Source organism: Pomacea canaliculata, linkage group LG4 (assembly GCF_003073045.1).
Source record: "Pomacea canaliculata isolate SZHN2017 linkage group LG4, ASM307304v1, whole genome shotgun sequence".
Lineage (NCBI taxonomy): Eukaryota > Metazoa > Mollusca > Gastropoda > Architaenioglossa > Ampullariidae > Pomacea > Pomacea canaliculata.
In genome coordinates, this window is record NC_037593.1 from 12,183,976 (window position 1) to 12,195,190 (window position 11,215).

The 11,215-nt window shown below is 38.7% G+C and overlaps 2 protein-coding genes across 2 annotated transcripts; both read right to left on the bottom strand.

Moving 5' to 3' along the window:
* Positions 1-452: 452 nt before the first annotated feature.
* On the bottom strand, positions 453-3,877 carry LOC112563180. Its single transcript, XM_025236964.1, has 2 exons — positions 3,725-3,877; positions 453-2,896 (listed from the first exon to the last, which is right to left on the bottom strand). The coding sequence occupies exon 2, from the start codon at positions 2,861-2,863 to the stop codon at positions 1,550-1,552; it is 1,314 nt and encodes a 437-aa protein (XP_025092749.1). The 5' UTR covers positions 2,864-2,896; positions 3,725-3,877; the 3' UTR covers positions 453-1,549.
* Positions 3,878-5,138: 1,261 nt separating this feature from the next.
* Positions 5,139-10,385, bottom strand: LOC112563181. Its single transcript, XM_025236965.1, has 2 exons — positions 10,054-10,385; positions 5,139-7,131 (listed from the first exon to the last, which is right to left on the bottom strand). Exon 2 carries the CDS (start codon positions 7,101-7,103, stop codon positions 5,898-5,900), a length of 1,206 nt encoding a protein of 401 aa, XP_025092750.1. The 5' UTR covers positions 7,104-7,131; positions 10,054-10,385; the 3' UTR covers positions 5,139-5,897.
* Between the last annotated feature and the right edge of the window lie 830 nt (positions 10,386-11,215).

Here is an 11,215-nt window from a genome sequence, read left to right on the forward strand (position 1 = left end):
TTTGTTATCTCGTTTGAGGCATTCCGAGTGTGACGCTAGCTCGTGTAGACTCTGGGAGAGAAGGTAGAAAAGGTTTCAGCTGGAACAATTCGACAGGTAGTGAGACATCGTCGTCGTCATCGTTGTTGTCGTCATCGTCGTCGTCGTTTTAAAGAGAAAGGTTACTAAAAGTGTCACGCCCATTCTGGTATAATGCTTACTTTCCCTCCATCCACAGCCACAATAACATGCATTCTGTCTTCTTTCTCTCATGCTCTGTTCTCCCTTCCAGTCGCCTCTTTGCTCACTCCATCACTCTTCCTTCAGATCACTCTGCTTAATTTTTTTTTAAAATCACTCTATGAACACGTTGATAAAACTACAAGAATATTTAATAGTTCGCAAATCACAGGCTTTTTCTTTATACAGAAATCGCACAAAATATTTGCTAAAAATACAAAGCGACACAAAAGTCAGTGTTAGGAAAAGCTTTAATGAACTCTGTATTTCACGTAATTTACATTCAGTAGAATATTTCTTGATTTCTAATTCTACAAATTACACGAAATAATTTATAATATATGATGATAATGTATTTTCTAACAATTCTCTGAAAATACACAAACTATGAATTAGATAGATGTTATCTGGATTTTTTAAAGATCTGGAACATTCAAGGAAATGAAAACGGAAAACCGTAGCAGTAACCTGAGAACCGACACAGCAACGGTCTGAAGCTTGCGAACTTTTTCTCTTCTTAATAAGTCCTTGTGTTTGTCAAACACAACAATACTTGAGTAAGTCACATACAGCAAGAAAACTGACAGGCTAAAGCAAATAATTAACTACTTGATATATATATATAGTTACACATCAACTGTATGTGCTATGATAACCAATAATATTATATAACAATGAAATTATCATGTATAGTTTCATATTCCTCATATTCCATTAAACACTTTGTCCTCATTATGCTACAAAAAGGTAAAACCATCGTTTCCAGGCTGACGACGAAATATTTTATTTGCTTTGTGATCAGGATGATATATATATATGTATTATGTGTAATATATAAATATAAATAATATATAAAGGCAAGGCAGCTCTAAAACATTAGAAGTACATGCAATAAAATGTAATCAAACAAAATCAAAAGAGCATGAAATATTAGGAAAATCGGAGACGAATATGTCATTGGAAGATATTAAAAAAATGCTTGGGACACATCGGTGGCTAAAGCGCCTGTCACCCCTGAAGTGAATCGAGTGTCCTGGGTTCGAACCTTCGCTCCGAATTACTTCTTTCTGGATATCATACTTGCTTACAGGGGTGACCGTCGGTGGTTTTCTCCGCATACTAAGGTTTCCTCCATGTGTATGTATGTGTTGTTCTTTTCGCTGGCTTGGTCACAGGAGTCGGTAGTAGGCCAGGACACTGTAGTTTCAAGATGTACCTGCAGTACTAATTAATTTCACGCCAGAGCTCTGCTTGCTTTCTTTTATGTCAGGTTCTCAAAGAAAGGCTCCTGTGTAGCTACTGACTGGCGGATGTTTCGGTGCCTTTAATATTATCCCCTAAAGCAACTGCAACAGTAATGCCACCACCTTCTTGGGGATGAAGTAGTGGTCCTACCCTGTGGTGATGAGCGAGAGCTGCACGTGCACAGTGACTCCAGCGTTAATGTTGGGTTTTGACAGAAGACTTTCCGATGGACGTCCCGCGGTCTGTTCTCAGGGTCATCTGAAAAGATTTTATTAAGCCTGTCATCCTCCGTGTTCATCCAAGCATAGTTAAAATAATTGGAAGGATCTGCTGGTTCTCCAGGTACTAGAGAATTGTCAAAGGAGCTATCAACACAGGTTTTGATGAATGTTTTCTTTGCCGCCATGCAATCGCCTTTACATTGGTTGCAGTCTGGGCCAATCCTGTTCTCAATACGGTCAATTAAGCATCCTGTTATAGTGGCTTTCTCTTTCTTTCTCCACAGAAAATTCATGGTTCGAAAGCAATCGAAGGCAATTTGGTTGACAAAGAGGGCAATGATGGATTTTCTGTCCTCGGGCCTGTCTGGTAGACAGCTTTTTTTAACCCAGCCGTCGATACAGACAAAGAAGTTTTCCAAGAAAGTCACCGAATGCCATCTGTTTATATTGCTAGCATCACTCACTCCATTTTTAAGCCTGATGCCATCACACGTGTATTCAAAAGTTGGAATGCCACCAAGCCTAAGAAACTCACTAGCAGCCTTTTCATTAGTTCCCCTAGTCTTGTCACTAGCAGTATCCTGAAAACATGATGAGAAAGCAACAATTACTCCAAAGTCCAACCAGCGGTAGGTGGCGCACACTGCTACCTCCTCTGAACAGGAATATTTCATACCCTCAATCTCCGCGCAGGGGATGTAGTGAGAGTACATCAGTATGATTGGATTTTCTCTGTCATGTTTCTCTCTGAACGTATTAAGCATGTTGTTAGAAATGCTGTTGTCGAAGATAAATCGTACTTCTCCGTGTACAAGATGTTTTTTATGTGAGCTTAGCATCTCCGCTATTGCAGCATCTTGCTGATTTAACAACAAGGCTACTCGGCCCTGATAGCCAGTCTGAAACTGTTTCATCCAGTTGTCGGTGCCGAAATCTACGGTTTGGGTATTTATAATTTCGCTATGAGAAGCTATCAAAACAACTAAATACTGCTTCCATCTTTTACCTTGGGGGCTTTTGTTTTTCTCGATTAATCCATACTGGCGCATCTGATCAAACAAGGGCTTTACAACCTGCGGTGTGTACTGGTCCACGTGGGGAAGAACTGCACATGTCTGTTTACAAATTGTCGCCAAAACGATCAGGGAAAACCCCACAGCCATTTGTAGTCTTCCCATGCTGTTCTACTGAGAACTTTAACTGGGCAAAATCTGAAACAAAAGTGAAAAAAAAATGATTTTTGTAATTTCAGAAAAATTAGAATGTAAATGCAAAAAGCAAGAAAAGTTACAGAAAAGAAAAAGAAGAGCACAAACGGTAGCGCCAATGAAGAGGTCTAGGATATTCTGAACTGGCCATCTTGTTAAGTATAATACTGTACTAGGTAATTGATTATATTACTGCCATGAAAAACTTTGCAAAAAAGTAAACTGGTAAAATATTTGACAGATGTATGCCTAGTTAAGAAGGCTTTGTTGCAGGTTTTCAGTAAAGCTGTGGACATCGGTTTTGTCCTAATTGGTGTTTAGTGGAAGACTCCCCCTCCACACCCACCGACCTAGAAGCTGCTCGGCAGGAATTTATCAAAGGGTAACGATGGAGGGAAACACCTTTCCCGTGCTGTTCTCTAGTGACTCTAGATGCTATGGGTCCTTGTCTGTAACCGTAACTGAGATGATACGTGGACTGACTACATGACACAATTTTTCAGGTAGACAGCAGGGTGACCATGCCTTGAGACAGCCAAAGACATTCTGCAATGAGGCTTCAGAGCGCCATGCAAAATGAATCCAACATGAAAAACAAAATCTCACAACCGTTACTAGCCTCACCATTTCGACTTACCACGAACAAATCTGGAGCAAAACTGAAACAGGAAGTATTAGAAATAAGAGCAAGAAATCTAGAAACAAGTTCCAAAACTCGAGAAACTACATAGAGCAATGACACATGTGAAGACCTTCTACAGAATTTTCGATAACTCTTTGTCATTTAAAAGATCCTTCAAACTGTCTCGGTACTACAATGTCTGGACTTACCAGCAGATCTTTGAGTGCCAGCACGAGGAGAGACAACCAGCCAGGCCACTGTCTTTCAATTTATAAAGATCGCGAGTGCTTGTTATCGTTCTTGGTAATCAAGGTTTATGGGATTATTGTAGCTTAAGAGTTCCTGATGGTGGTGACCGAAAGTTTCGTATCGACTTTATCAGTGTGTTTGTTTCCTGTAAGTCTCGAGACCGGATCCCAGTGGGTTTGAGCTGGAAGGATTGATATGTCACTAAGACTGATGACGGCAGTGTTGTTATCTGATTGAGTGGTTGTCAGTCAGTGAATGACACCTGTCTTTGTGGTGAGCACGTGGATGTATTTGGTAGCTGACAGGCCCGCCTCTCTTTCCTATTGTAGGCAGGTCCTGTACAAGACTAGTCCAGTATTTGACATTCGTAAGCCAGTTCTTCCTGTCCGGGGCGTCGACCATCCTCCAAGGTGTCCTGATGTACGCCTACTACGTTGCGAACGTCAGCTCCTATTTGGTTATTCAGCAGTGCTGCACTATTTACACTATTATATAGAGCTTCGGGGACTTGAACGAGGGGTTCTTCGACATTGAATTTTCACATCATATACCATAGTCCCTTAAAGTCAATGAAGTTGTGATAGAGGTCCCTTTGATACTGGATACGACAGTTGAAGATCTACTCAGCTGCGACTTACGGGGTCTGAATCCAGCCTGTTTTTTCCGCTAGCAGTTCCTCTGATGTGGTTCTGTATGACCTTCAATTTGCTTTGGTGGCTGATGAGGTTTATGGTTCTGGGGCGGATGTCTTGTCATGTCTCGGAAGCGACTTACAGACCGGTAAAGGCTGACGCAATCTTTTAGTGTCATGCGGGGTCTGTCTTGTCGAAACTTTAAGCCACTTCCGCCGGCCGATCCGTCCTCCAAGCTGGAGATGGTTCACCCCATCTCTAACTCGCTCGAGCCTCGCTAAAGATTCCTGCTGCCTTCTTAATACTGTGTGAAGTGGAAAGAAATTTTCGCAGTATTTTGAGAGAGAACCAATCCTATTAATTCATGGGAGGATTTACACTCTACCAGCGATTGAAATTTCGCCATCACATCTCGGTGATCGTCGATGAAACTAAGTTAAAGAGCATCGTCCACCTATTGTCTACAAAGAGGAGATCAGCGAGGCTGAAGAAGTTGGTCAAGTGTAGTCGGCAAGTTGTGGTAGTGCTGCAGCCGTGATGGTGTGCATCTTGACAGATGGAGGAGACAAACACCCTTTATCAACGACTTTCAGGGAAGAGATTATTATAACTTCATCAGTTACGATACAGTAAGCAGCAGGGAGACCTTTGAGACCAGAAAATACAACGATAATAATAAGAGAAATCATAAACGAATAGAGTTTACATTCAGCCATCACGTAAATAATAATAATTAAAAATGTGAAATCATAACCTTTAATTGCTCAGAACAAATATACAACAGGAACTGAAAAGCAAATAAAAGCTAAATTTATCATTACCAAGACAACTCGTTCTGTAATTTACATTCAACTCAAAGTTATGTAACAGCGAGTAAAAAGTTCTTGATGAGATTCCAAAAGCAAAATATGTCCATCGTCTCTTATTGGCATGGAAATGTCACAACAACCCACAATCAGTTCTCTTGTTGTCTCACTTTTCTATCAGTCTCTGAGATTTATTCACTTTAACAAATATTTAAGTTTAAAGAAGTAGAGTTTAATGTAAGGCTCACACGATATGCACACTAAAATATGAGCTCATGTAGTTTCCACATTTATGAAGAGTAGTTTAGAGGGTGTGTCTGAATGTAGATGTGCATCAAAATATTCTTAACATAAGTCATCTGTACAATAAAATAAATGCTATTTATAATAGCATAAACATAGAGCAAAGAATAGTTGTGTGTATTTCTTTTCAAGTGTGTAAAGTATCAAGGAATTATATATACAATATATGCGTAGACAACTTAGTGGAACATTCTGATAGTATTACTAAATCTCATATATACGACTACTAATACTATTACCAGTATAGTAAACTATACGTTAATAAAGTTGACATTTTTTAAAATCAAAAGCTTTAAAGGATATTAAATCTGGTCAAAATTAAAGAAAAACAGAATGCGTGAACTTTAAGAAGATTAAGAAGATCGCTTTCTGTCAGTTGCAATCAGTTGCAATTAAACAATAATGCTTAGTTTTTTGGTACACAGTGACTGGGGGGCGAGAGACTTGTCCTTACACGACACCATCCTGCCAAATTCTCTTATTTTCCTCTGATTTGCTTTGCGAAATAGTCTTGAAAGATTGTTATCATTTAAAGCCCTCCAGGTTGATTTTAAGGGATTGAAATCTTCTTCCAGTTGTCCAGGGACTAGAGAGTTGTCAACTGAGGTTTCAACGCATTTCCGAATTTTTTGTTTTTTTAACTCTGCACAGTTTTTAGAGCATTGTTTGCAGTCGGAACCAATATTCGTCTCAATATAATTGTTGAAACAATCCTTTGTTTCATTTGCATGTTTCGCTCTCCAACAAAAACTCATGTTTTGAAAACATGAGTATGCGGCATAGTTGGCAAAATATGCAATGATCTTACTTCTCTCCTCAGCCGTGTGGGATAGGCAGGCATCCTGAACATTATCCTCGAGAAAATTAAAGAAGTTAGGTAAGAAAGTCACAGATTGCCATCTGTCAGATTTATCGGCATTTTCGACATTATTATTTTGAACCAAATTCTCGTTGTTACTGTCATCCTGGTACCGGTAGGATGGAATGCCTCCGAGTTGAAGAAAATGATTAGCGGACTGTACATCTGTGCCTGTGTCTTCAGGTGTGAAACCCACAAAATGTTCAGAAAATGCGACAATTAGACCAAACTTCTTCCAGTTGTAGGTGGCGAACACAGCTAACTCCTCAGCGCAGGAATACCCGAGACCGTTGACATTAGCGCAGGGAATGTAGTGAGAGTACATCACAACAATGGGAAGTTTATCAGATACCTTTACATCTTTGAATTTATTAATCATATTGCTATAGATAAATCTTGCTTCCCAATGCGATGTTCTTTCTGTGTCAAAGAGTTTTTCTATATAAGAGTCTCGTTTATTGGGTATCCACATTAATCGACCATTGAAACGTGTTTCAAGCGGCTCCTGGTTGCTTGAGTCCATAATTTCATCATGTGAAGCAAGTAAAACAACTAAATACTGTTTTTTTCCACTGTCTTTCTTGCTTTGTTCTTTCGCGTTGAGCCCATACTCTTGCATCTTGTCGAAGAGAGGTTTGACCACAGCCGGTTGGTACAGACTTATCTGCGGAAGAACTGAGTTTGTTTGTCCGCAAAGTGTCGCCAGCACGAGCAGGGAAAACCACACAGACATTATCATCGCACTGGCAACTCCTCTAGGGAAAAATCTGAAACACATTATTTCACCAAGAAAACATTTTCAAATAATGTAATGAATAAGGCGAAGAAATAAAAATAAAAATTAATTAGTTTGAAAATTAAGAATGAAGTGCCTTTAAAGAAGTTACACCAAAAAACTAAAGAAAATAGAAGTTGTCAAACGACGTGTAAGGTTTGTGCGTTTGTAGAGACAAAACCAAAAAAAAGTTCAGCCATTTTCTAGCATCACCATTTTGACAAAAATGTGAAAAAAAAACCAGAAGCATCATCACGTAGCAAGGATGTAGGAAGGTGAAGGAAGAGAATCCCTTATCCTAATGGATAATTTATAAAGGGGAATTTAGTCGCAACCTGTTAACCCAAGGCATGAAAAGGGTGGAGTGTAAATCTTGTGTCTTGCTGCTTTTCGCTTTTCCTGAGAAACCTGACTGGCAGGTACAGTCACAGCAAAACTTTAAACATGACAATTATTTTTCCATAACAATGTGATGCTAGCATATGTATCGGGCATATGTTGACCGTTATCCTTATTGTTTCCCAAGGTGAAATTATTTTTAATTATTAAATTTACTTTGAAGTGCATTGACTCAGGTACAGTTATTGTTAATATTGTCACAAAATAGTCCCCGCACTTCCACATGCATATGCATAGGATAAGCTTGTCTTCCACTTCATCATCTTCCTTCTTCCATGTCTCGACCTTCAGGCATCGCTGCATAAAGAGTACAAGGATGAGTCACATCATCATGAAACAAGGATGTAGGAAGATGAAAGATGAGAATCCCATATCCTAATCTCAGGGGAATAAGCTGTAATCCGATCGCCGTGTCTAAGACATGGCAAGTGAAGTGTGAAGACTAAATCTCGTTTCCTGCCGCCTTTTATCTTCCCTCATTAATCTGATGGGCAGGTCTAATCTCAAGTCCATTTTGTTTATTTTCTGAATAATTTAAATGAACCTAAATTGTCAGCAGAAATTTCAGTTGTACAGTCCACAAAGCCTTATTTGTCAACATAACTACTCTCTGCTGTGTTGCTGTCTTGTGTACTCATCTATTTTGTTTCAACATAAGAAATTCTTGTTTAATGCTTATCTTAGTTCACTGATATCTTTCTAGTCTTAGACTGAAGGCAAAGGTCGGACATTGTAAGTCGGTGAAACCAACTTCAAGAGCATCTCCCAGCAAGCGCCTGCAAGGAAGAGATCAGTCAGGCTGAAGGAAGCTGGTCAAGTGCTGATGTTCATCTCGACATAAGCGGGAGGTAGATGCATTTTGTCTCTTGACCCACAGGGGGGAGATTATTATAACTTCCTCAGCTGTGATACAGCAGGCATTAGTGAGACCTTTGAGAACCAGGACCCAGACCATCATGCCGTCGAGCGATGAATTTTTTGACAATAATAATAATAACAGCAAGTACAACGATGATAATAACAGAAATCACAAATGAAAGGAGTGTACATTCATGCATCACATAAACAATTATAATTCTGTGTGTGTGTGTGATAATTCTCTCAGTGTGTTGGGGAAACAATAAGAAGAGAACTAAAATTTGCTAATAAATAAATACATCACTAAATTAATTCTTTGTTTACAACGAAATGCGGACAACGCCGGGTTACCCTGATAATGTTAAGTGTAATACTAACAGCTCACCCAGTGGGGAAGAGATCACACAGACAATAGCTGATCTCAATATTGTACTCGAATGCATTTTATTTGACTATATATGTAAAGTATTTTTTCCTGATTAGTACTTGCTTTAATGTCGATTATAAGGGTTATAGATAGACAATGTTACTACAATAGAACAGTTTGGGAGGGCTCAGATAACAGAAGAAGGACAGAAGACAGGTGCCCGACATTTCACTAGGTGCTAAGTAACTTGTCTGATCAGTCTATCAGACGGTGTACAAAAATGATTCAGGTAGAATCAATTAAACTTTGTTCTTAAAATCTGAGGTAATAACTGTCTCCCTTCCACCTCTTTTACCCGAATCCGTTCTCGAGAAATAAACCTACAAAAGTCCCCAGACACAGTAGGAGGATGTACAGATGCACACACACACACACTTAGCTCTGTTAAACTCTATAAGTAAAAATATGAGTTTAAAACCTTTATTTGCTCAGAAAAATACATAACAGGAAATGAAAACAATAGAACATCATCATCATTACAAAGACAACGCGTGTTGTAATTTACATTCAATCATACTTCGATTTTGTCTCCAGGGGCGGTAGTTATGAAGCGAGAGTAAGTCTCTGTCCTGTGGGAACATGGAAAACTCTAGGACAATCGTCTTGTTTCCAAAATTATGAAACGATGTCTAGACCCTGCAGATACTGTTTTACTAATGAAACATCAGTTATAAAGCAGTGGTGAAGTGTCCTGGGATAAAATAACAAGAAGTAGTTACCGTGGTGTCTCTACAATGCTTTATAACTAAGAAAGCAAAAACCTTTTCCTTGAGTTCACCAAGGTGAAATGTTCTACTCTCACTTCACGACTACCGCCCCCGATGAAGTGGCTGAAAACACATTGTGTTCGTGTTGTTTCAGAGTTGTATTAACATCACTTACAAGCATTTGAGACTGAGAAACTTGATACAGAGGTTTTTACATTTTCTGGTTTATGCTCAAAGGTTGATAACGACGAAATAAAGAGAGACGGAGTAGTGAAAATCCCACAGTTATTTTTACAAGTATTTGACACTGTGCAGGCGTGACTATTGGAACAAAGTAAACAATCTTATTGTCGGTGTATTTAATAAATGAAAAAGCACAAGACAAAAAAAAAAAAAAACCAAAAAAAAAAAAAAACCATAAAAAAAACAAGGGTGCAAAACTTTGGAAACAGCTACTTTTAAATGAAAGGTGTGTGAAATTGAAAATTTCTTGTTAAAAAGCTTTGACACGTGTTTTACTTACTCTTGAAAAAATAGAGCTGGTGAGCTGCCTGGAAAAAATGAGTTGAGTGACGGGTTGAGGTCCAGCTACGAAGACTTGACAATCCGGAGACAATCAGACGAGAGGACAGACAGGAGTTTATAAAAGTCTTGGACTTTCCGGTTCAAGGTGATGTAGTATTTTCGATTCCAGCAAGTGAATCCACTTCTCTTAATTTCAATAATAAAATTGAGATTTCTGAGAGTTGAACACCTACTAGACCAGCTTCCTCAGGCTGATCTCTAACTTACAGCCTGAGGACTTCGTTCCTCGTGCTTACACTTGACTGACTTTTATCTTATCCTTTATTTATGCTGTACTTTTTTAGGGTCCAGATGTTCAGTGTGTCTCTAGACTCTAGACTCTAGCTCTGTGCTAGTCTTCCTCAGATGCTCACTACAATTAGCTATGGAACTATTCCCGAGGTTGTGAAACTGGGGTAACATGGCTCTGCTTGGGTTCATACAGAAATCTCGTAGACAGTTCAAAGAACCTATATTTCACAGAATTCTTAAATATTCAGTATGTTTTCAATCTTTGATGCTTTAAATAAAGTTATACAATCTTTTTGTGAAATGTGTAATATACACTACAATACATATTTGTGCATTTGACAGTCATGAATCCACAGAGTTCTATTTCTTTATCTGAGCCGAAAAAAATAATGAAAATTTCCTTGTGTCTGTTAAGTGTGTTGAAGTTGGGGCTTTACTACTTATAGAATAATAGAAAGTAAGTCTTTGGCACATGACAACAGACTAAGCATCGAGTACATTGAAGTGTGTCAGTCTTCTGTCTATTCAGTCACTTTACTGATTGTCTACCTCACTTGTTTCACCTTTCGCATCTCAGACATATTATCTTGAGACACTTTTTTATGTTTGGAAAATGTGTTTACCTCATTTTGAGGTAGTCATAGTCAGCTGCATATTACCTGTATATAATCTATTTAAATTTCTCAACATAAGCGTGCACTCATAGTGTGTGTGTGTGTGTGCCTTTTGCCATATTCCTCTTATGAGGGATTTTTTTTTTTTTTTTTTTTTTTTGCCAATGCAAAGGATTCGTGCATTTTTTTTAGGCTGAATGTGGGTAGTTGAGAGTAGAAGGTGAAATTACTGGAAAAACTTCTTTTTAAATGTTA